The sequence below is a fragment of the Geospiza fortis genome, unplaced genomic scaffold (assembly GCF_000277835.1).
Source record: "Geospiza fortis unplaced genomic scaffold, GeoFor_1.0 scaffold666, whole genome shotgun sequence".
Classification (NCBI taxonomy): Eukaryota; Metazoa; Chordata; class Aves; order Passeriformes; family Thraupidae; genus Geospiza; species Geospiza fortis.
The window spans coordinates 1,239,125-1,266,287 of NW_005054470.1; the positions used below are offsets into that span (position 1 = coordinate 1,239,125).

The 27,163-nt window shown below is 38.3% G+C and overlaps 1 protein-coding gene across 2 annotated transcripts in view; it reads right to left on the reverse strand.

Moving 5' to 3' along the window:
• Positions 1-27,163, reverse strand: part of PPP2R2C (protein phosphatase 2 regulatory subunit Bgamma) — a 134,170-nt gene that overhangs the window by 32,812 nt on the left and 74,195 nt on the right. For both annotated transcript variants that reach the window (XM_005428062.2, XM_031062838.1), the window contains 4 exons: positions 23,835-23,932; positions 23,045-23,210; positions 18,744-18,856; positions 16,289-16,466 (listed from right to left, as the gene is read on the reverse strand). In XM_005428062.2, coding sequence (XP_005428119.1) covers positions 16,289-16,466; positions 18,744-18,856; positions 23,045-23,210; positions 23,835-23,932 — 555 coding nt within the window. The remainder of the gene's footprint in view (positions 1-16,288; positions 16,467-18,743; positions 18,857-23,044; positions 23,211-23,834; positions 23,933-27,163) is intronic.

Genomic DNA, 27,163 nt, shown 5'->3' on the forward strand with positions numbered 1-27,163 from the left:
TCCAAATGGCTCCACCTTTCTTCCTTGCTGGGTACATTAGGCCTCAGTGTGCTTGACAACACACGATGTGACTTCAGTCTTATTATCAACAAAAGAAGCAAGCCCCAACTTTTAAATAACCATCAACTCACTCCTTTCTTCCCATTTCTAATAGATAGTCTGTATGTTTTCACTGTTTAATGACAATTCTACAACAGGCATCACTTGGCAGTATGGACAGCACTGGACAGGGTCCAGCTTCTCCAGCTCTGTATTTCAGGCCTGTTTTCCAAGAGTCAAGGGGTCTGAAATGAACTGTCAATAGGTTAATAGATGTGACCTTTCTTTAAATTCCAGTGTTTTACCTTAGGCAAAGAGAGTATTTATATTCCAAGTAGTCCTAACAGCCACAGTGCCAATGTTTTTCATCGCACAGCATTTGCCCAATGTTCCACTAAAAGCATGTACTATATGGGTTTTATTAGAAGCCCAGAGAGTTGCAATTACATTTTCTGTATCATTTGACTGTTCTGACCACAAAAGCATGAACTACATAAGTGTGTGCTCCTCCCAGCTGCCTTGAACCTAATACTTGTTAATGTAAGATATCAATCCATACTAAGTTGTACAATGTCTGCCCAATTCTATTTTTAACTCCATGGTATTTATAACAGTGATTCTTCAGACATCATACTGCAGTTGGGAACTTTGGCAACAGTCAAACACTGGTGGTGATTTGCTGAAAATACCAATTTAAATGACTTGATTTTGATTGGAAATAAAATGTCATTATCAAAGACTTTCTGACAGTGCCATTACAATAGTACAAAGGCTTCTGCAGCTTTCCTCATATGAGGATTATGAGATACAGAAAGAGTAAAAACCACTATGGGGCTTGTCAGCTCTACGTGGAAGGCCAAACCATGGCCAATTATGTCAGGTGCTGTGCAAACACAAAGTAAAGGGACTGCTCACATTACAAAGAACACGTACAAAGTGCATACAAAGAAGAGATTAAGTAATGTTAACACAGTTCTGTGGAGTTCTGAGGTTTCTTAGGTCAAGGATTACAGGCTAAGCTAGATGAGAAAGAGCTGTTAGTAGAAGAAGGAAAGTCATGGTCATAGCTAAAAGGCTGCAGTAGCAGTAAAGTTTCCATCTATTCAGCTAGAACAAGCCACAAAAAAGAATTTGGCCATGTTAGCTAAACAAGAGGTTGAGATCTGGCTCGTCCAGAGACAGGATGATATATTCAGTGCATCCTCCTGTATTATTGGCAGTGCACTTTTATACAGTGTGGGTAATAAGGGGTCTGCATGCTGGAATGATGCTTCTTGGGCAATGGCCTCACATTTATCCTCAGCACACCACTGTCAGTACAGGATGGCCCACATCTCCTCACAGTCATGTATGCAATGCTCCAGGCAGAGTCATGCCTGGTTTTGCTCTCTATTTCTGCCTTCTAACACCACAACACTTACAACACATGAGGATCACAAAGGTCAACACTCAGACCCTCTCTATGTGTTTAGGAACCAAGATGTTCCTGATTTATCTGGCAGCTGATAGAAACCAGAGAGCCTCAGGATGATGGGCCAACAGTTGTTCAAGAATGCAACCTAAATATCCAACTTCTGAGCCAAAGCTGAAACTTCTGTAATTTTTGTCTCGAGTTTCATTTGGAACTGGAGATACATAGCAAGAAATTAAAAGTAGTATTAGAAACATTTTCCATTCATGAGGTTTAAAGCAAACTAGAATCAGTATTAGTGCTAATGTTTTACAGAAAATTAAATTGAGGCAGGAAGTGGCGAAGGCTTGGCAAAGGTTAAGACGCAGCAAGACTGGATTCTGATCTAGCGGCCTCTCACCTCCCTACCTGCAGCTGTCCAGTCATGGCAGTATTCACTCAGTTCTCTTCTTGATTAATTGGTTTTGAGAGGTTATTATTATTCTCATTATTACTTTTTTCTTTTGCAAATTTCTCCCAGAATGCACACTGGTCTAAAGACTCATTCTGAATTTGAGAGACCCCATTCTGATTTTTGCAACATCAGAATTACTTTTCACTCCTATTATCTTGGTAGGATAAAAAGAGACAGCATCAAGAAAGCCTTGAATCTCCATTACAAAAATATTACTTGAAAAAAGAATCAACATCGTTTATATGTACTTACTAAAATTTTAGGAAATTGCTTTTACTGACATAAATTCAGTAAACATCAGACTTTGAAGTATACAAGTTGCAGAAAAACTACTCTACTATATAAGAGAAACTGCCCATGGAGTAGCTGCAACGTTTGACCAAGCGTTGCAAGCAGAGAATTGTAGAGTAACACTGCTAGGAAAGGGACCATTTTAAACAGGGCAGGTCACATCCAAACTTTATCATAGATAGGTCTGTTTCTACACATTGCAACCAGTGATTTACTTAGAGAATAATGAATCTAGAAGTAGATAATGGAAAACTTTAATTTATTTAGGAATGAAATTTTTGGCTTGTTTTTTTGAAAAGAGCACCCACATTTTCAACTGTAAACACAGTCACATGCCTGCTTTAGCAAAAACCATATGCAGATTCAAATTTTCAAGAGCAAAGACATCATTATTTGCGTATACACAGTTGAAAGAAAAGTTAAGTGGATGAATCAGCAGAGGAAGACCTGCCTTCATAAATACACACCTGCAGTCAGTCACTGAAAGATTACAACTCATATTTATCTCATATATTTGCATATTAATTGATTATAATTTGTCTGAAACTACTGTGGCACGCTTGATGTTACACTTGGAACACAAATACCAGAAGAGCCTCAGGTACAAATAAATTATTAACAGAAGAGCACTATGAAGTCCCTGAGCTGAGCTTCTCTTAGGCAGTGTTGTTCTATGTGGTGTGGTTAAGTGGCATCGTGTACTACATACCAGCAAAGGTTCCAAGAAAAGAGTGATTCGCCATTAATAAGGCAAGGATAATTTATAATTACAATTTAAACAAAAGCAATATAATCTCATTGTTCACAAACCTTTCCTGAAATACATTAACAGAAAACTGAGAGGGATCTACTTATTTACTGAATAGAGTCCCTGGCAGTACAGAGAAATATGACATATAAAATTCCCCAAACTCCATCTTAAAAATAGCCAGGGATTTTTCCCCACATAACTTGGAAATAAGAGATGAAATGCCTTTCTCTTCTTCTTCTTTTTTTTTTTCTTTCTTTTTTTTAGTGAATAATCTATGTGCTAACACATAATTCCTATCAAGAAATTTCTTCTTGGTAATTACTAAAATCCCACACAGCTGAGGAAGATCTGTCTCTTAAATAAAAGCAGACACAGAAATTCCAGCTGGAGGGTATAGACTCTTTACAGCTCTTTGGTGGTATCTTTTCTATCACAAAATGCAACTTATTCTTTTATATACATTTCAGCAAACCCTAACACAGTAGTATTTGTACCACACTAGGCTGGAGAAATTCCATATTTTTACTGATTTTTCAATTTGAGTCACAAATGATACATTTTTGCAAACTTTAGCTAGCTAGAAGTCTCTTTCAGAGCATAAATCTCTCCCCTTCCCTGCATGCTTGTTATGGAAGTAGTAAAATAAAACTATCTTCAAAAATAGCCAGATAATTCTGAAAAAATAGCTACTTTAAAAACACAAATAAAATTTACATTCAAATCGCCTATACTGTGTTACATAAGATACATGAATAAAATCTTGTGGCAGGAATTATTATCTGGTTGCTCAATTCACTTGAAAGGATTTTCAAAAATGCCCATCAGCATGCAGTATGACAACAGTCAAAATCAACTTATTCTAAGACTGGTGCTATGACTTTGTGAAAGTTTATATGGCCTTTAGTCACAGAGCATTTCTATTCCAAAGGTGCAAACCACTGCAATTTCAGTGCAGTCCTTACCAATGTGTATCAGTACAACACAAAACAAAGTAATGTGTGCATTAATGAAGAGTGTCCCAGCTCTTTTAAGAGTGAGAAAAGCTTCCAGGGTCTCAGGTTCTGACAGCTCACACAGGTACAGACTTCAAGCTTGACACAATACCTGAGATGACTCCGTGAGTATTTTTGTGACATCTGTCTTTGTATGAGAACTCTTCAAGCTAAAGACATTTTTTTAGCTAATGAGCAAAACAACTTATAGTTTCTTCTTTTTTTATGTTAATACTCTGACAAAGACTGTGCTTTGCAAGGTTAATTTCAAGTCCAAACTTGCATGGGAATTAGAATAATTAGACTCATTTAAGAGAATTCTCCCCTCTGGCAGAGCTGATTAAATTATTTATACATTATCTTTTCATATAATTGTACCTAGAACTGTGTAAATGGGTTTTTTTGTCTAACTTTCAATAAATTCATAATACACATTTTTCAAGTTGGATACACCGACTGCACCTGTGACAACAGAGAATGGCTCATTTTCAAAAAGCTTCAATGAGAAATTAATCCAGAGGGAAACAGAAGCACGCAATTCAAAAGCTTCTGCAATGACAACACACTGATTAAAACTCATCAGCTGAAGAAATAAAATTAGTTGAGACAATAAATCTTGGACTGAATCCTGTTACCCATTTCTACAAGAATAACTTCATTGACTGCAGCCACATTACACTAAAATAGGAGTGCTGCTTAGATGAGGATCAGTTCCATGATGTGACCCGTTTTCTGTAATTTAATATTCTTTGACATAGTTCCCAAATCCCTCTCTGCTAAGGATCTCAGATTCTGGATAACACTTGAAATTACTTTGGTGAAAAAGGAAATCTGGTGGTTGATGCTAACATTCATTTCAGCTCTATTATATGTTCTTTCTCTCTTCCATACCAATAAACTTGAGAAAGGTTGAGATAATGATATTTTAAAGAGCATTCATGATACAAAATAACAACTTGTTTGCTACCGTCCCTATTACATTGGAAAGCAGTTGGCTCTGTGGAGATCTGTGAAAAGACATCTTTGCACCTATTGTAAAATTTTAAGTACCTCCTAGGGTCACATTGCCTAGATTGCTCTACAAACACATGAATTCAGTGAAATCTCAGTTGTGTTCTTTAATGCACTATTAAGGAATTCTGAAATGGTTTTTACGGGCTCAGAATTTCACACTATTCTCTATCATTTGCTACAACTCCAGTCAATTTTCTTTTTCCTTTTTACAATCCACTATATATTTTCAAAAAGCAAGAGTATTCTAATGCCTCAGGCTATGTTTTTCCTTACCTCTGCAGAAATGAAATCACAGGTATGGATGTCTATCTGGGGACAACTGCATTAGAGAAGACAGAGGGCTAGATAAAAAAATCCATTAAAAGAATAACATAATCTCATACCTCAAGTTGTGTATGGACAGGAGTGATAACTAAGAAAATCATGTATTCTGATTACCAAATTAGTATTTCTATTAAACAATAAATCTACAGTGCAGTAATTATCCCAAGGCTATAGCAATGCTCAAATCACCTTAAATTAAGTTCTTTAAAGGCAACTACAGAAAAAGGAAGAGACTGGTCATTGCCAAGAATGCAAAGGCCTCAGTTGTAATTGGTTTTTCACAGCCAGATTCAACTCTTCCAATTTATTTATTTTGGTGGATGGCTCGATAGGGAATATTTCCACAATGCCATCCCCTGCCCTGATGGCACTGGTATCATACACTCAGGCCATGCACTGTTTGCTTTCACATTTGCAATACACATTTCAGCTGCATGGCCATGAGGATCTCACTCAGGGATTCAATGCTAAGATACTGCTTAACTAGCTCTGATATAGCTCCTTTGGCTATCAGTCATGCTCTGTCATCCAATTCCCTCTGACTGGCTGACAGTCAAATTCCTAAGACAGGAGTCAATTTAAGGTAATCAGAATAGTTAAAAGCAATTGTTTCTGACAGGGATCACAAAATGTCCTCTGGCAAGAAGCAAAACCAAACTAAGTATTGAAAGACCACTTCTGCAGATTTAGTCATGGTTTTCAGAGCTCCATAATCTGAACTTATAGATCCTTAAGAGATCTCCTAAAAGATGCTGAGACTTCTCTGGACTTCTTGGAAACAAATAATCTGCAAGGTGCAGATTACAGTGCCCATTCACACAGCCTTACTGCTTTAATTATTATCTAGTATTTGAATTACACAGCTAGTGATAAAGACTGCAATTTGCATGAGCTCACATATAAACATGCAATTTTTCTTACTCTGAAGAGCTTAAAAGCTTTACTCAATTAAGATATTCTAAATAATGATGGCCACATCAGAAATAATATTTTATCTGAACTGGATGTAGTTTTACCTCAACAGAAGCAGAAGACAATTCAGAGCCTTTTTTAGAGGCTGTATCTATGTTAGTGCCTACTAGGCAAAGTCATTTAAGTGAGCCCAGAAATGCAGCTCTCTCTTGGTACTTTGCACTGGGGACACACAGAATTTTTCTTACAAATTAGTCTTTTGAGAATTCATGAAAGGCTCCATTTACTGTCGGGATTCTCTGCAGTTCAGAGAAGATGACAACTTAAGTTACACATACTATTTACCTATCACCATCACCTATTTACTAATTTCACCCCTAGACTGACACTAAAAACATTTCTTGTGTGATTTTAATAAAAGAACCCCTACTGCATTTTTCCTAACATGCAGCCAAAACCACACACCAAGGACTTACCCAGAGGGACGTGGACAAGCTCAGGTGGGGCCAAGAGAATCTCATGAGGTTCAACAGTACCAAGTACAAGGTGCTGCTCCTGGGTCAGGGCAAGCCCTGGTACCAACACAGGCTGGGGGATGGAGGGATCAAGAGCAGCCCTGTGAGAAAGGACTTGGGGATGCTGCTGGATGAGAGGCTGGATGCACTCACAGCACAGAAACCAACTGTGTCCTGGACTGCACCCAAAGCAGTGTGGGCAGCAGGCCAAGGGAGGGGATCCTGCCCCTCTACTCCACTCTGGTCAGACTCCACCTGGAGTGCTGTGTCCAGTTCTGGAGGTGATCTGAATTGCTTATGCTTTCTGCTTACTTACGTAAAAGAATCTTTCCAGAAATAAGGGGCTGTTTTTCATGATTTCAAGAATTCCTTTAAACACCCTTAACACGATTGTATCTATACAGCACTTTGTTGTGGTCCCATCAGCAGCACTTCATGGAGTTTATGTTGGAGTTTGTCCCCATCCTAAGCCTCAGTATATGATCTATGACCTGCTGCCCCTCATATATACCTTTGCTGACACAGAAATAATAAGCATTAGGAATAAAACCTATATAAGAACCACAGCACCTGCTGCTAATCTATTAATTACATCTTAGCAAAAGTTATTACTGAACTACATCAGTGTAAATGATCCTCAAGTTACCAGGTGATTTGGTATCTGTACCGATTTCAAAATAATGTATTTTTAATAATTTCAAAATTATTTATTTTTAATAAGATGAAAAGATCTCAAACCCAAAAGTTAAAAGGCAAGGTCAGTGGAACCTGCCAATTTACAGTGCTTTGAGAATCACTTCACTTTAAAACAACCTGAAATAGATAGTGAATTGTTGCTAAATGGGTAGCAATCAATTTCCCTCTATTACAGTAATTTTTCTCATGAAAAACTTTTCCATTGCTTCAGATAAGGGTAACATAAATGGAAAATTCTTGGGAAAGACAAGGGTCTACAAGGCTTAAGGACTACAAGTCAGATATGAAAATCTTTGGGTTTGCCACTGCCAACTCTTAGTACAAGACTCTTTTACAAGACAGTATTCTGTTCTGAAAAAGTGGAGTCTAGCAAGGGAATCCCATCAACCCAGAATCTAATCAGCTCATTGAAAAAGCTTTTTCCCCCCTCAGTTGTTCACATTGGAGCATTTTAATGAGAAAGGCAAAGCAATCCTTTCTCAAGAGTTAGCATCAGAGAGCTCTCCAAACCATGGGATCAGTGTACATGGCACCTCTGCAATCCTCTAACTTACAGACCTGATTTCAGCTTTGCAGGCATCTTCACGCTCCTTTACCAGAGAGACACAGTGCATGTGAGAGAGGGAGAGACTCTAGGAACTAAAGAACAAAAGAAGAACACAAATTTGAGGAAAAGCTACTCAAACGTTGCTCACAGCAACTCAGCTGGAATATGACTCCACGGTATAACACTCACCTTTTAAACACCTGATAGAGACTGACATACACTTCTTGACACAATAGGAAGGGCTAAGATGGCTTAGACAGAGCTCTCAAAAGAGAAGTAAGGTCTGCCATCTCCTAAACAGTGCAGTGGGTGGGGGTGGCAGCAGTTTCTCACACAGTGCAGACACACTTTTGAGAGCACAGAAGGATGCATCCTTGTGCACACAGCCTGTGCACAGTCATCCTGGCTCAGGCATTTTTACACAAACAGCCTTATCTCACTCAAGGCTATAAACTTCCCCCACAAATAACAAGACAATACTGCAGATCTGCTTCAGTTTAGCTTTCACATACACAGCACTGAGGCAGGGACAGGGATTTTGTAAGGCTGGCTATTTCCCCCAGCCTAGAGCTTTGTATGTGCCCTATACATGCACTACATTCAGATGCACAGTGGGCTGCCACAAACTTGGTCTCCATCAATGTTATTTTGGGTTTTTCTATTTTTTCCTCTTGTTTGCTTCTTAAGTAAATTCATTTTCCCAAGATATGGTGCCTAACAAACTGACTACCCAAGATATGCCTCAAATACCAGAATACATTAGACTGCAAGAAGGCCCTATGGTGATTTGCTAATTAGCTTAACCCTTTTGGGACACAGAAGAAGGAATTTTTTATTAAAACAGGATAACCCTGGACTATATTGATCTGACTGAGAAATGAGTATTTTAGTCAAGATGAGTCTCAAGATGAGCACATGCTGGAAACAGCAATGTTGTTTCCATAGCAATGCCATGACAGCCTCTAGAGTGAAATAGTGCTACCAGGAAATGAAGGGAGTTCAAGTGCTATGAGCTACATAGTTCTGTGAGCAATCCAAATCCATTCTCATAAAGAATATTTAGTGCAGCTAGATAGCCCAAAGATTGCTGCTAATGGCAAGTAAGCCTTATCAGTATGCTCCTGGCAGTCCTTTTTTCTCATTCATTTCACCCAAGATGATTATCTAAAGACTTAAGCTATGGGCAACACTGTTAAACCATTTCAGACCAAACATTAACAAATACAGCAACCCTTACCTTACTGCTTTTCCAGTGCAGAATATCACCCATAATTAAGGTCACTGAATCACTCTCCGTAACACAACCAAACACATGAAACCTTTTACTGAAGAAAATCCCAGTATGTGCAATTATTTACCAGGCTAACCTTCCCCCTTCCTTTTCTCTCACCTCCTCCTCTCCCTTGCCTCCTCCTGCCCAAACAATACTGAGCAGATCTGTTTGCAAGTGGGAAGCAATGTACAGAAGTCTTGCATACTCCTCATTAAATTTACATAGGCACAGCATAAACTCACTCCGTCTGCTTTTCACCCCAGTTAGTGCTAACACTAATACAAAAGCAAACCAGAAAAGCACTAGTTGTATTTTATCTGCCTAAGGCTTTACCTAAGGTAAACATTCTGGTCAAATTCTGCAAAGCTGATTTAAAATATTTTCCCAAACACTACAGAAAGAGAATTACTTTAAGATCTCCATTTTTCTGTATTTTCAAAGAAATAAAAAATTATCAGTGATTTGTAAAACTGCTAAAACGATGGTTATAACCAAACTGTCCTCAAATTAAATTCCACAGGGCAAAGTATTTTACTTGTAAAATACCTAAACACACTGCTGCTGATTCAGTCTTTCTCCAGCATTTCTCATGCAGTTTGTAAAGATGTTCAGACATGAAGTGAATGTCCAGAAACTCTACCACTGTATTTGCTGTTTGTGTCATTGTCACAACCAGCCTCTTGGGTAAACAGATTGTAGGTCATTATATGTAGCAGGGCTGCCTCTGAGGGAAAACTGAAAGACAAATACTCATCCCTGCCAGATCCCTTATTAACAAAATCCACTTCAAACCAAAATGTTTTCTATTTATTGTTTTAAACGTGCATTTCAAGGAATCAAGCCTTGAATGTAAAACAGCAAGATGCTTCATTTCCCATTTGCATTCAGTAAAAAGATGTGAAAGAAGCGTTTTTAAAACAGCCTCAGCCTCCTTCTGCCTATCCCTGTAAATGAGTTACAGAAGGCACCAAGCCCAGCAACATCCATTTATAATTTAAACTGTTTGTATGGCAGATGGAGGGATCAAGAGCAGCCCTGTGAGAAAGGACTTGGGGATGCTGCTGGATGAGAGGCTGGATGCACTCACAGCACAGAAACCAACTGTGTCCTGGACTGCACCCAAAGCAGTGTGGGCAGCAGGCCAAGGGAGGGGATCCTGCCCCTCTACTCCACTCTGGTCAGACTCCACCTGGAGTGCTGTGTCCAGTTCTGGAGGTGATCTGAATTGCTTATGCTTTCTGCTTACTTACGTAAAAGAATCTTTCCAGAAATAAGGGGCTGTTTTTCATGATTTCAAGAATTCCTTTAAACACCCTTAACACGATTGTATCTATACAGCACTTTGTTGTGGTCCCATCAGCAGCACTTCATGGAGTTTATGTTGGAGTTTGTCCCCATCCTAAGCCTCAGTATATGATCTATGACCTGCTGCCCCTCATATATACCTTTGCTGACACAGAAATAATAAGCATTAGGAATAAAACCTATATAAGAACCACAGCACCTGCTGCTAATCTATTAATTACATCTTAGCAAAAGTTATTACTGAACTACATCAGTGTAAATGATCCTCAAGTTACCAGGTGATTTGGTATCTGTACCGATTTCAAAATAATGTATTTTTAATAATTTCAAAATTATTTATTTTTAATAAGATGAAAAGATCTCAAACCCAAAAGTTAAAAGGCAAGGTCAGTGGAACCTGCCAATTTACAGTGCTTTGAGAATCACTTCACTTTAAAACAACCTGAAATAGATAGTGAATTGTTGCTAAATGGGTAGCAATCAATTTCCCTCTATTACAGTAATTTTTCTCATGAAAAACTTTTCCATTGCTTCAGATAAGGGTAACATAAATGGAAAATTCTTGGGAAAGACAAGGGTCTACAAGGCTTAAGGACTACAAGTCAGATATGAAAATCTTTGGGTTTGCCACTGCCAACTCTTAGTACAAGACTCTTTTACAAGACAGTATTCTGTTCTGAAAAAGTGGAGTCTAGCAAGGGAATCCCATCAACCCAGAATCTAATCAGCTCATTGAAAAAGCTTTTTCCCCCCTCAGTTGTTCACATTGGAGCATTTTAATGAGAAAGGCAAAGCAATCCTTTCTCAAGAGTTAGCATCAGAGAGCTCTCCAAACCATGGGATCAGTGTACATGGCACCTCTGCAATCCTCTAACTTACAGACCTGATTTCAGCTTTGCAGGCATCTTCACGCTCCTTTACCAGAGAGACACAGTGCATGTGAGAGAGGGAGAGACTCTAGGAACTAAAGAACAAAAGAAGAACACAAATTTGAGGAAAAGCTACTCAAACGTTGCTCACAGCAACTCAGCTGGAATATGACTCCACGGTATAACACTCACCTTTTAAACACCTGATAGAGACTGACATACACTTCTTGACACAATAGGAAGGGCTAAGATGGCTTAGACAGAGCTCTCAAAAGAGAAGTAAGGTCTGCCATCTCCTAAACAGTGCAGTGGGTGGGGGTGGCAGCAGTTTCTCACACAGTGCAGACACACTTTTGAGAGCACAGAAGGATGCATCCTTGTGCACACAGCCTGTGCACAGTCATCCTGGCTCAGGCATTTTTACACAAACAGCCTTATCTCACTCAAGGCTATAAACTTCCCCCACAAATAACAAGACAATACTGCAGATCTGCTTCAGTTTAGCTTTCACATACACAGCACTGAGGCAGGGACAGGGATTTTGTAAGGCTGGCTATTTCCCCCAGCCTAGAGCTTTGTATGTGCCCTATACATGCACTACATTCAGATGCACAGTGGGCTGCCACAAACTTGGTCTCCATCAATGTTATTTTGGGTTTTTCTATTTTTTCCTCTTGTTTGCTTCTTAAGTAAATTCATTTTCCCAAGATATGGTGCCTAACAAACTGACTACCCAAGATATGCCTCAAATACCAGAATACATTAGACTGCAAGAAGGCCCTATGGTGATTTGCTAATTAGCTTAACCCTTTTGGGACACAGAAGAAGGAATTTTTTATTAAAACAGGATAACCCTGGACTATATTGATCTGACTGAGAAATGAGTATTTTAGTCAAGATGAGTCTCAAGATGAGCACATGCTGGAAACAGCAATGTTGTTTCCATAGCAATGCCATGACAGCCTCTAGAGTGAAATAGTGCTACCAGGAAATGAAGGGAGTTCAAGTGCTATGAGCTACATAGTTCTGTGAGCAATCCAAATCCATTCTCATAAAGAATATTTAGTGCAGCTAGATAGCCCAAAGATTGCTGCTAATGGCAAGTAAGCCTTATCAGTATGCTCCTGGCAGTCCTTTTTTCTCATTCATTTCACCCAAGATGATTATCTAAAGACTTAAGCTATGGGCAACACTGTTAAACCATTTCAGACCAAACATTAACAAATACAGCAACCCTTACCTTACTGCTTTTCCAGTGCAGAATATCACCCATAATTAAGGTCACTGAATCACTCTCCGTAACACAACCAAACACATGAAACCTTTTACTGAAGAAAATCCCAGTATGTGCAATTATTTACCAGGCTAACCTTCCCCCTTCCTTTTCTCTCACCTCCTCCTCTCCCTTGCCTCCTCCTGCCCAAACAATACTGAGCAGATCTGTTTGCAAGTGGGAAGCAATGTACAGAAGTCTTGCATACTCCTCATTAAATTTACATAGGCACAGCATAAACTCACTCCGTCTGCTTTTCACCCCAGTTAGTGCTAACACTAATACAAAAGCAAACCAGAAAAGCACTAGTTGTATTTTATCTGCCTAAGGCTTTACCTAAGGTAAACATTCTGGTCAAATTCTGCAAAGCTGATTTAAAATATTTTCCCAAAGACTACAGAAAGAGAATTACTTTAAGATCTCCATTTTTCTGTATTTTCAAAGAAATAAAAAATTATCAGTGATTTGTAAAACTGCTAAAACGATGGTTATAACCAAACTGTCCTCAAATTAAATTCCACAGGGCAAAGTATTTTACTTGTAAAATACCTAAACACACTGCTGCTGATTCAGTCTTTCTCCAGCATTTCTCATGCAGTTTGTAAAGATGTTCAGACATGAAGTGAATGTCCAGAAACTCTACCACTGTATTTGCTGTTTGTGTCATTGTCACAACCAGCCTCTTGGGTAAACAGATTGTAGGTCATTATATGTAGCAGGGCTGCCTCTGAGGGAAAACTGAAAGACAAATACTCATCCCTGCCAGATCCCTTATTAACAAAATCCACTTCAAACCAAAATGTTTTCTATTTATTGTTTTAAACGTGCATTTCAAGGAATCAAGCCTTGAATGTAAAACAGCAAGATGCTTCATTTCCCATTTGCATTCAGTAAAAAGATGTGAAAGAAGCGTTTTTAAAACAGCCTCAGCCTCCTTCTGCCTATCCCTGTAAATGAGTTACAGAAGGCACCAAGCCCAGCAACATCCATTTATAATTTAAACTGTTTGTATGGCAGAATTTTTCCACCTTAATATGTCTAGTCTTACTTGTAACTGGCACACCCACTGATTTAACCAGAAACTCATCCACTTCCAGGAGATTTTTATATAAGTTGTTTTTCTGTAGGACAGAAATTCAGTTTCAGGGACAGATGTTATCCAGGGAAAAACACATCCCTGCAATTTTACAAGATGTACAGGGCTCTGTATGGACAAAAAGATCCCTGTCAGGAGACTGATGCAAGTTTAACTTACTCATCCCCTTCTTTCAGTTATCATGGCCTCCCAGTTAATTCCCCAATATGAACAATGTTCTGTAACTATTCCACCTTCTCTTGGAATACCCATGTCAAAATTTCTGTTTATCAAAGAATTAGGTAAAAGTAATCTGACCTGGTTTAGACAACTGAGTACAGACAGGTACAGCTTTTATTGTCTGAAACAGCAGTGGGTACAGGCTCTGTAACTCAGCCTACTCCCCTGAATTCATACAGGTATCCAGCCACAAAAGCCAACCTGCTGCCACCATGGGCACCTTAGCAGGAACATTTTGACCCTAGAAATGATTATCCCATTACCTTGTGTTATCTCCTGTCACTGCTTGAACTCTCTCATCACAGTCCTCACAGATTTTCATTCAAGTGCAAAAGAAGCAGCAATATCTGTATTCCAATCCAAGACAGAAATCCAAGTATCCCAAAGCCCCTGTCTCAGACACAGGAAAATTTTCCTATCCTAAAACTCAAAAAAAGACTCTTAATTTCCCTCTCATGATCATTCTTAGAACATACTCAGAAAATGAGTGTGTCATTATAAACTTTATCATGTTTTAAGACCTAAATCAATGAATCAATCAGAAACCTACAAAGACATTTTATCAGTACATACTCAACCACAGGAGTGGGATAATGCTTGAAACAAAGTCCACACAGATATTCATTTACTGCTGATATTTCTGTCAGTAAGCTCTTAGCGTGGCAAACGACACTAAAAATTCATGTTGTCCTCATGAACTATGATAACAACTACTTACTTGGTTTTCAAAACTTCTCAGGAACATTTGTCTATAGATTATTAAATAGCTTTAATACAACGAAAGGACTTGCCAAAGGCAAAGCTTTATCTTGCATTAGCATTCTGGAATGTGATCTGGTGATCACACAAAATCATATAGAGGTTACTGTGCTTGATCTGATCTCCTGCTCTGCCTTGGGAGAGGAGCATACAGAGGTTACTGTGCTTGATCTCCTGCTCTGCCTTGGGAGAGGAGGACACACAGAAGAGGAGGACACACAGCAGAGTCACGTGCAAAAGTGTCCAGGACAGAGAGAAATCTGGAGGGTGAAGCTGCTGTGAGGAGGACACTGTCAGAGCCACACTGCTACTCCAAATAGCTGTGCCAGCAAATTATCAAATTAAATCATTATGATCTGTCTTACTAAAGAATGGAAGTACAGTTGCTTGGATATCAAGTCAGAAAAAACTGGGCTTTGAAGTGCCACATATAAATTGTTCCTAAACATACAGTCATATTAAGGAGGGAACCTATTAAGCTTGCTTAATCTACACAGATGAGGGACAGAAAAACAGTATGAGTTTGGGAACAAATTGAGGAGATATTCAGATATACAATCCCCAGGGTAAGGGCACCCGTCACTTGACCCTGCAAAGGTAATTCTTTAATGACATTAAGTGTTGTTTGATTTAAAAATCATTGTTTCCTGTGACATTAGCAAAGTATGGGTTAAATTTCAAAGATGACCTGGCCCACAAAGGAAGAAATACAATCACCAGAGACAGGGAGAACACCCCATCACATTGGTGCCTTCTCTGAGGAAATCTACCCCATCAGGACAACTTCACTTTGACATCTAATAGTCCCTCATATAAACCCACAGAGACATATTCTCCTAGCTCCTTTCTGATACACCCAAAAAGAAATCACCAAAGGAATACAACATTCTGACCTGGTCCCATAACCTATTTCTCTTCTTACCAGTCTATTTATGTTCTGCAAAACACAGAGAATCGCTTTTTTTGGCTACATTCTCTTTTGCTCCCCCTCCAAGCCACCCAGTTTTAGTGCAAGGGGCACCCTCACAGATGGCCAGAATGACTCCACAATGGAGCTTTCAGGATAACACCAGCACTCAAAACATCAATGCCTGCATTAATCACAGACACAACTCACATAAAGCAGCTGAGCCTCACCCCCAAACTGTGCATCTCGGGCATTAGGGCTGTGGGAAGCAGGATGATGGAGAATGGGGGGCAGGGACAGGATAAGGACTGACCTTGCAGCAAAACAAGGTGCAGCATCTCAGCATGAAATGTCTTCAGGATATCACAGTACAGAGTATTCTAGTCAGGTGGATAGTTACCATTCAGCTGGCATCTATTTATTATTTAAATGTCTTTGACCCACACCATTTTTTTTTATATAAAATTCCCTGATTTTTTCAATCTCTTCGCTGTCTCTTACAGCATTTTGTCTTACAAATACTGCAGGGATTCTGGTAGGTAAAGGTATATTTTAAAACCTGCAGAAAAAATATTTTAAAATAGTCCTCTTAAGCCCACTAATAACATGAACACTGAGCAAGGAATCAGAATGAAGGATACTGAAGCTCCTGTCTGTGATGGCTAAATGCCAGAGGTTAATCCTGAGATCATCCGCTGACATGTACGTCTCACAGTCACTGTTGACAGATATTGAGTTGACATGATAGGTGTGACCATTAGCAAAGATTCTCCTGGGAGTGACTTCCACCATCAAATCCATGGGTTTCAATACAGGCACCTGCCAAAAAAAAAAACAAAACACAAACCAGAAAGTTGAAATACTGTTTTGCTAGGATGATAAGAATTCTAGTATAGAGAAAGCATTCAAAGACTGTGATATTAAAAAACTTCTGACAGCGTACACAAGCTGAACTTCCCCACGGATTAACTGCTGGGCAAGACTTTCCTTGCCAAGGAAGAAGGGAGAGACCAGAGGAAGAGCAATGGAAAGCCTGGGCTGTGGGAAGGGAGGGGCTGTCAGATGACACAGAAGAGCTCAGTCTCACTGCAGGAGCTACTGCCCCACATCTGCAGGAGGCTCTGGCAAGCAGGGAAGCACTCATATTTTGCTTTTGCTAAAGGCTTTGTTCTTAGTTGTGAATCACTTAACTCTATTTGTTTTGCTACTTGATGTTTCTCTTTCAAAATACTCATTTAGTGAAAAGGTTGTAATCTCAGAGAAACATAATAAATAAAGTCAAATGTCCTGTCGGCTTTGTGTATGTACAGTATGTCATGTTGGCTTTGCAAAACAAAGCCAACATGACATACTGTACATACTCATGTACCCCTGACAAGCCAATATCACAGATCATCACTTGTCAATGTGCCCTCGTTACTTCTCTGTGTGTCACTTCAGTCATGCTTCAATAAGTGGACACTCAATTTTTTCCCTATCAATAAAGCATTAAACACTGTAAAGCTGTGGTCCATGACTGGGATTATTCCATGTTTTTGAACATGCATCAGAAACAATCATACATGAACCCACAAGGTAGTCTAAAAGAGGAACACAGAGTTTGAAACATTTGAGTTTCACTTTCTACTAAAGGAACAAAACAAAATGCAACCTTTGAATTACAGAAACACAGATGTCAAGTTGGAAGGGACCCACAAGAATCACAGAGTTCAATTCTCTGAACAGTACCATCCCCAAGAACCATACCACGTTCCTGAGAGCAGAGTCCAAATGTTTCTTGAACTCTGTCAGGCTGGTGCTGTGATCACATCCTGGGGAGCTGTTCCAGTGCCCAACCACTCTCTGGGTGAAGAACCTTTTTCTAATATCCAACCTAAACTTCTCCTGACACAACTTCACGCCATTCCCTGGGGTCCTGTCACTGTCACTCCAGAGAAGAGCTCAGGGCCTGCCCCATCTCTTCCCCTCAAGGGAATGCTGAGTTCTCAGAGAATTCTCAGACTATAAGCAATCTGGAATAGGTTTGTTTCCTCAATCATACAAAATAGATAAATATTCCATTAATGTAGTCATATTTACATTTTGGAAGCTTTTTTTTTCCCCAACAGACTTGTTGGGTTGTTTTGTTTTCAATAATAGAGATATACTAGTGTTTACACAACATAGCCTTCCAGCTCTAACCTTTAGCCACTTCCTTTGCCAAAACACCTGGAGTGAATTCAGCCAAAAAAGTCTGAGAGCAAAAATCTACATTAACATGTGGATGATGGGTCTCCTCTCCAAGAAACAAGTGACAGGAGAAAAGGAACTTGCTTTAAGTTGCACTGGGAAGGTTACTATATTATAATTGGATTATATTGGTTATTATATTATAATTGAGTAATAGGAAAGATTTGTTCACTGAAATTTTTGTCAAGCACTGGAAGGGGCTGCCTAGGGAAGTGGTTGAGTCAGCATACCTGGAGGTATTTAAAGGATGTGTAGAAGTGGCACCTGGGGACATGGTTTATTGAGTATGGCAGTGCTGGGTTCATGGTTGGACTTGATCTCAACAGTCTTTTCCAAACTGAATAATTCTATCATCACATATGCTTATATGAGTTCCATGATTGCATCTTTTCAGCAATGCAGAATCTCAGGTGTACCAGAGCACAGACTACTGCAAATCCCACTCTTAAAATAATTATTTTATAAAACTAAAAAAAGATGAAACTGAAATTTGGTGTACTGTCTTTAACTCAGTTGCCCTGAATGTGGCAAATTAACAGTTCAAAATTAACTGCAAATAAAATGCTTCCAGCACAAGAGGTTAAAGAACCTTTCATGAAAGCACATTAAGTCACAATGAGAGAATTTTATCAGGAAAAATAAAACCAACATGAACTCTCAAAAATACTTATTTTGGTCAGTATATCTTAAAGGATTTGTGACTTGCAAATATGTGGCAGATTCAATACAGTTAGCAGTCAGCTAAAGCTTTAGTTAGAATTATCATATAAATACTTAGCATTAGGTACATATTTAAATCTTTTACTGACTTAGCACTACCTTTTTCATACAGAAACAACTGAATTTTGGACATGGACAGAAGCATACCTGCAGTGATGTTACTGTAGAAAGATCTTTAAGCTTTCCTTCTTCATCTTTTAAGTTGTACCCCTCCGGTCTCTTATCTCTTTCAGTAATTTTCCACAATTTGATTGTTTTATCTTTAAAAGAAAAGACAAGCAACTGTCAGCATAGGAATTCTGAGTGCAGTTACTCACCTTTCACAATATATTCCTTAAAGAAGATTTTACCCCTTGGTTTAGACAAGTCCTGTGCTGAAATAGTCTGGGTCACTTCATTCTGCACATCTGGAAAATGCTGCCCACAGACAAAGTTCTCATAAAGCATATCCCAGATCTTCACTCTGGGTCAGGGGTTCCTGGCACCTGACAGACTGTGAGGAGCATGTAGAACACGTGCTGCTCATGAATCCAACCTGGCAGTTTGCACAAGGAACAAACCCAAACTACTCAATGCTCACTGCTGAAGCTCAGTTTATCAGTGTGACTTAGCAAGGAAATAATCTCTATATTAAAACCAGTTTGGCATTAATGCCAGTTTGTTAGGTTACTTATAAATGGCACAAGAACAGCAGGGAGTACACAGCCAGACCAATGAGCCCTTCCTGGCCCACTGTGGGAATGGGCAGTGGTGCATTGGTGTAACTTCAGGAGCTCCTGCAAATGAAAGGCTGTGTAAAAAACGAGGCATTTCTCCCTCCTATTGGAGAGCAGCTGAGAAATAACTGAGGAAAAATTAAAAAAAAACCAACCAAACTAAGAGAAATATGTTGTGATGGCAAGAGAGAGAAGTAAGGAGAAAAATGTACTATTCCTAATAGAATATTAGACTCTTCCTTTCTCATGATGGGTGAAGCACATGATGAGAGAGTAATGATGTCTCTCAGTTAGCAAAGAGCCTCTGAGACCAACAAACATGTTTTATACATTTCAAATTGCATTTGTCTTTGGGTTTTTTTTGTACAAGCTGAAGCTCCAGATTTCCTAATGCTGATTGTCCACTCCCACTGTGGTTGTGCTCCTAACCTGCCAACCCTAAAGCTTCCCAGACTCAAAAATCAATGCCAACTCTTCTGCAAAAAATCTGTCCCTGAGATTCTAATGGTTGTTTCACTCATTTGCTTGTGCAGCAGCCAAAGTCTTTACAAAGCTCCTGCCCTTCAGCTGCCAGCACAGATTTATTAACCTCATTCCTGCATAGTTTCTGATTTTATCCCACTTTCTTCCCTTCCTCAAGTACATAGCAGAGCATAATAATTTCCCCAGTGTGGCTGATCCAAATACTACTTCTAAATGCCTGTACAAACCACTTTAAAGACAGGATATATGAAAAACATGAATTGATTTACATTTCTGTAGCAACTTTTAACTTTGAACTTTCTTTGTTTCAAAATCAATCCCTCCATTACTCATTTTTTGCTATTATGTATCTCTTAATGATATTGATATGCTAATATGCAAGCAAAAAAAAATCACAATACAATTACAGTCAATCTACAGAACAAGAAGTTAGTTCAACCTGCAACTAAAAAGCTCCTTCTAAATATTCAATAAATTTCATTTGTATTGTATATCATGTTAATTAATTATTAAAAATATGCATAGGTCATGTCATGCCCTTGGGTATTTTATTGCATGTAAATAGTGCATTCCTGTTATCTAGTAAAAAATTATAAATACAGCAATTGTAAAATGAATTATAAGAAAAACAAAAACAATTTTTCATTGTTAGATTTGATTGCTATTAATAAATCTACCTCCTTCCCAATTGAAAACTGTTTTATTAGCAGGTAAGGTTATCATGTATTGGTTTTCTTCTCCTTTATCCACCTCTGGATTTTAAATACTCCTTACAAGTTTTAAGTATGCTTATATTTTGCAGAATATAGAAAAAACAGAAACATCTCTGTAAGGTTAAGCATTCAGTCTCAAGGGTGTTGTGAAGTTAAAATTAATTAATGTCTGGTAAGCAGTCTGAAATCCTCAGATGAAATAATCTGTGTAAATTCTGATCCACCTCATGTAGCTCACACTGAAAGTGGCCCAAATATATTCTGATATAGAAGATACCAAGGAATCATAATAAGTTGTTACTATTATACTACAAAATCAGCTCACTTTACAGTGAAAACTACAAATTTGCTAACTGCAAGCACTGTAAATCCACAGTGGGATTTGAAAGCCTTGGTGATTTCCTTCTGTCTCCATTAATTAAGATGCCACAATCAAAGCTTAGCTGATAACATGAACTGGAAAGGAACCAAGACTGACTCTGAGAGAGGTGACCTGTGCAGAAACTTCACACAAAAGTGCTCCTCAGAATGAGAGAAACAGATTTGGGCAGGTGCAGACCTGCCAAGTCTCATTTACTGAGGGTCAGATTTAGACTGACTCTCCCCTCATGCTCCTGAACAGCAGGATGCTCCTTCCAGCACATTCAATGGGCACTGTCTACCTGAGCACATGGAAAGGATGCTGCTTCACAATTCTCATTTTTCTGTAAAAACCATGCATTAGATCCTAAATTACCAGAGAGCAAAATATCAAAAATTGCACTAAAATAGCAGGCTTGGAATTTAGTAAACAAAAAACAGTACTCAAGATATTTCTACAATCTGTCCAATATGAGTATGTGTGACAGGTAGTGCCTTCAAGTTAGGAAACATATTATTATCCCTTTTTATAGGCATGGAATTGATATATATTGTCAAAGGCTTCTCCCAGCTAATCTGTGAGACAGTGAATAATTCAACGTGGGCTGTCTGCACCCTGAAGCTAAAACCATCTTTAAGAATATGCCAGGAGGTGAATCTTGAGACTTCAACCCTGCTGTGCCAGGAAGCTTGGAATCCTCCCTGGCACATGCAAATGTTTTGCAATTCAAAGCCAAAATCCAAAGCTTGTGCCAGTGGAACCATTTTTGCTCTCCTCACCATGAAGGATCTGCTGAGATGCTCCAAAACTAAGGGGGGAAAGCAGAGGCCAAAGTATTTTTCCAGTTCCTAGGCTTGCTCACTGCTGCTGGAAACTGGATTAACCACAGCAGCTCTAGGACTGATTATTTCTTCCTTTCTCCCCTCTCATGACAGTACAAGCCAGAAAACTCATGCAGTAATCTATTATCTGTAACTGCAAATGCTGAAAACCTAAGGATTTGGCTGTATTCCTCTGTGTTTCTAAAAACAAACTGTAAAATGAAAAGGGAGAGGTTTACTTTCAATAATTTGCTTTTGTATCACACACTCAGAAGAAGCTGTTCTTAGTTATCTGAAGGGGTGAGGGATATTTTAACCAAGGGAGAAGAGTAGAAATAAACTTCATAAGGTCATTAAATCATTAATTTAGCATAAATCACCTCTCTGTAACAACTGCGTTTCATTTCAAATAAGTAACAGTGACCCCAAAAAGTCAAAGGCAACTTTAGGTAAAACAAACTACAAAATACTAAAAATTTATAATCTACTTTGAATTAATGTAAACACTATTTAATGCTATATATTTTAATGCAAACAATCATTTTATATTGTGTCAGTTCCAAAGATAAGCTTACCCAATTTTTTTATCAGCAACTCCCAATTACACTCAAACTTCTAGAACAAAAATTTTCTTTTCTGATTATCATTAGATCTAAAATTTAAAACCATTTTTGTGGTATTTTGTGTCATGCATCATCTGCAATAATGAAGTTTGTGGGTGTATAAATGCTTCCTAAATGACACCTATTCATGGTAGGTTACATTCACTTTTTTTCCCTTATTTCATATCTGAATATCCTCTCTTGGTAATAATACTGCCTTCTTTCATGAATAGGCTTTACACATGTCAGAAATATGAGTCAATGCCTTAGTATTATTCCTTCTGTCTTCCTAAGATTTGTGTACCTCTTTAAAACTGAAATAAACTATTCTGATGATAATGAATGAAAAGAAAAATAAATTCACTTCTCTCACCAACCTTCATCTACGCATCTACAAATAATAAAAATTATGACAAATACAGCAGAAAAAATTCTAAATTTCCCATGAAACACAAGCTGCTGAGTAAGGTGATGCCATTGTCACATGATCTATTTCAGCACAGCACTGTATATTAATAGAAAAATGGACAGCTCTTTAAATGTCTATGAATAATCAATTGGAAAAACCTCATGATTCTATGAATAAAATACACAAACAGATATCAGAGGCAGTATGACAGTCTTGGTAAACTCTGAAAGAGGAAATCACTAAAACAGTAGATTAAAATGAGCAAATATATACATCAGCACTAAAACACACAGAGCAAATATTGCAAATACTGCTATGCCCTGCATACTCTCATCAATCTCACCATTTGTTGATAGAAGTGAGTGAGCTGCATTTTGCTGTGGTAACCACTTGATCTTGTTTATTTTTTCTTCTATCTCCAAACTCTTCAAATAATCAAATTCAGGTTCATGGCTCTGGAAAGTGCTGTAAACATTGTACTCCCCCTGATTGTAAGGCTCATTTTTACTCTATAGGGAATAAGAACAACAGAAACATTGTTTATGACAGCAATATATCTTCATCTCTTAGGAAAGGTGTAAAACAACCTTATAAATGTAAAAAATATTGGAAATGTAATTTAATTTCTCATTTAAAACATGATATTGACAGATTTGTTTCAGCAACAATGAAATTTCCTGTGAATATTGAAGCACTTAATATTAGAATTTTTGAAGAAATGTCATCTATTCAGGAAAGAGTTCTACACAAAATACTGCAGATTAATGGAATTTACAAGTGAAACATAAAGATAAGTGAAGGTATTGTTTTAAATAGAACAGGGTTCCATCATCAGGAATAAACTATTAAAAGAAGGCAGAAGTAAAACAAAAATAACCTTATTTTATTTCTTATATCAGAATTTTGGAGCTTTGAAACATTTTTGTTTGGGACAGCAAACTTATGAGTTAAAGATCCTTACCCTACTTCACTTCCTCTCTGAACAGGTGACACTCTGTTTTACTGAACCTTGAGATTATAAACAAGTAAATTCAATTAAATAAAGCGTTAAAAATTAAGCCAGGTTTTAGACTGGTTAAAAATTCAAGCCAGATTTTTCAGACTATTAAGGACAACACTGGTAACCCACATACCTCAGGTTCCCTTTGGAATATAACAACTCGGCCCCCCTTGTCACCAGTAGCCAGCAGTTCTCCAGTGTGGTTGAACTCAACTGTAGAAATAATATCAGCTGGAGGAAGAAAGAGAAAAAAGGCAGATTTTAGACTGCTGCTACAACACAAAGTCACTAGAAATATCAGGCACTCTACAAAAAATGCAACAAATGAGGGATTTGAAGGAATACAGATGAATTCACTAATGCAAACAGGCTGCATGCCATTACAATCTAATGAAACAAGTGCAAACATTAAAGAGGCAAATTTGTGTTCCCAGCACATCTGCAGTTTGGGGGGGAGGAGAAGCTCTCTGGAGAGGTTATGCTTCAAGAAGAGCCATCTTGGGTGGCTATAAAGCTTTTTTTCAGTACTGGCAAAGAACAGAATTGGCCTCCTGATATATGCTCTAGCAAGGACCAATATAACATCAGTTCTCTTGCATGTTTTATTTATTCTATGAGCTTTCTGGTGATTTTAACATAACCCCCTAGCAATAGTTTTCTCAAATATGTATTGGAGTCAAAAGTGCAAAAGCAAAGTACCTGCAGCCTGTCCTACCACTGAGGAATGAAGGCAAAACCAGAACTGTTCACTATGCAGGGTTGGCAAGAGCCCATTCGAATCCCTGTTTTCAAAAAATCATTTCAGCACCGTAAAAATGTGTCATCAGAAGACAAAAAGAATCTCAGTCTCTCTTTTCCTGATTTTCAACAACTGCCTTCCCTGAGCAATTTCATCAGCTTAAACAAGAAACCTCATCAAAACCTGAGGCCAGTCTTGAGCACAAATTACTACACATGAGGATGAGAGGGAGAAAGAGGCTGTAGGAGCTAAAGAACTGGTTCTTCTGTTTGAATGACAGTACATGCTAGAATCATAATCCACAGTTAATCCTACACTATTAGCATATTTTGAATTAAAATGCCTAGTGGAATAGTAAATTAAGAAACCATCATATATACAATCACAGGCAAATGCAGGGTATTACTCAGAGACTGCATGTATGAATCCTCTATAATGATCAGTATTCACTCATAAGAAACATGGGCCAGATTTTAGAAGTGTCAGTAGTTAGGAGCTCCCCTTTAGGCACAAAAAGCTGCAGCTCCCAAACACGTTCATCATCCATCAGTTTATAGGGAGAACAATGAAGTGACAGTGGGCTAAGCTCTTTTGAGAACCTAGCCCCAAATGAGTTCACAGAAATTCAAAGGAATTGAAATAACAAGTGGATGTACCATTTACTTGATACATTTTATGAATTGGAAACATCTGTTCCTATTATTCTTTTAATAAACTAGCAGTTTAGTGTTACAAAGTGTCTGTTGCCAGTAGCTCTCATCAGCAACACAGCCATCCAGAAGCCAGATTCTTACTCAAACATTATAAACTATTTACCATCTAAAAAAGGAAAACTTTGCTCCAATCACAGTAAAGAAAAATATCTTTTCATTTTTTAAACAAATCTTCACCATCAAATTCTTCTAAATCAAACCAACATTCCTCCATTTTTCCTCCACTACTCCAATATATAAAGGAAGAAAGGGGAACCATAAATGAATGTGCAGACTTTGATAAAAATGGCACATGAAGACTCAAGAGTATTTTTGGTCTGAACCCAAAGCTTCTCAAAGGTAATGGCATTTGATTTTTATGTGGACTTCCACAGACTGCATATTTCATAGATAATAACCAAAAAAGCCTGAAATTTACCAAAGTGTAGGAAAAGGACAGAGACTCTGGTTATGTTTCATGATGCTCTGGGGTTTGCAATGGGTTGAGTTTGATGTCAATATTAAAAAGGGTTTTTTCCTAAAATCTAAAAATCTAATCAACTTTTCTGGCATGTAAAGTTCATTCAGACTGCTTTCAATGGAAGAACACTTCTTGGATATTTTCTCCTCACCCTACAGAATTCATACTGATAGTAGGTGTGGTCACCCGCTTATAAAATGACAGCTGCATGATTTTACTCATTCAAAGCTGTATCTCACCCCAATCACACAGGCACAACTGCAGAAGCCTCATGCTGATACACCTTTTAAACTGCGCCTTATCTTAAGCGTGCAATGGGCAAGAGGGCCAAATGCAGAGAGAGAAATGTAGTTTTAAAATATGTATGTATGTATGAGCCATGTACATGAGATTTTCTCAACAGGTCACAAAAGAATAAGATATAGTAATTGCAATAGGAATGAATTACTATTGGACATACACGTGTGAATACATTTGCTATTGGCCTGGGACAGTTCCACAACATCACAAAATATTCTTCTCTACAGTGGCAGTGGTCATAAAATATATTGCACTTTACAGAGGGCATCTGTCATTGCCCAGTAAAGTCCACAGCGTTATTTGCACATAATAACTGAACCAGGATCGTAATAAAACAGCTCTGCATTTCCTTATTGTATTGCATTTGTCATTAAAATATCAGGCACAGTTAAATGATTACTGTTCGAAGAAAAGGACTACGGGCAGTGTGCAACAATGTTGTTCTGAGGCAAAATTCTCATCCCCTCCCAAGGTGTATCTTCCAGATACATCTCTCCTTTCTATTAGAAAAACTAATCCTGAGCTGGAAATTACCTATCATTTTTTAAATTAACTTGTTCTGAAGAAGAGCAGATCCAATATTATGACCTTACAGGCTATGTAGCCTGTTGGTAAAAATTATCCTTGAATTGGAAAATCAGTTTTATTGATCCTGTAAATAACAGCTGAAAACAACAGCTATCTGTCCCCTGAACAGACACCACCACCCCACCACCCCCCCAAACATATCCAGCATATCTGTTCATCAGGTGAACATCAGTCATGCTGTTTTCTTACAAAGGGTTTGCCAGGCTGACTCTTCTAAAACAGAGGAGGTAAGGACAGAATCGATCAACAAAGCTCTTCATACTCTTCTGCAGGACACTTCCCCAAGTATTTATTAATGCTGCAGCAACATCAGCCACTAATGTCCCAATCCTGCAGATTCTCCCACTGCAGAGTGGCCCCCTGAGCACACAGAGCAATTAATTCCCAGATTTCAGCATCTCCAGGATATATAAATGCACCACAATAGAAAAGCTGATGAATTTGCATGGACAGTAAGCCCTTGGCAAGGGATGGCAGAGATGAAAGACTCCTTCCAGCCTTCTCCTACACTACACCTTCCATATCTCTGCTGGCAGTGCCAAGCTTTGCACTGACAATTAGGATTATCAGAGACAGAGATAATTTACCTATTAAGAATAATTATGGGTAACTTCAATGCCAAATGCTTATAATCAAACTGTAAATCCCATCTTTTATAGAAC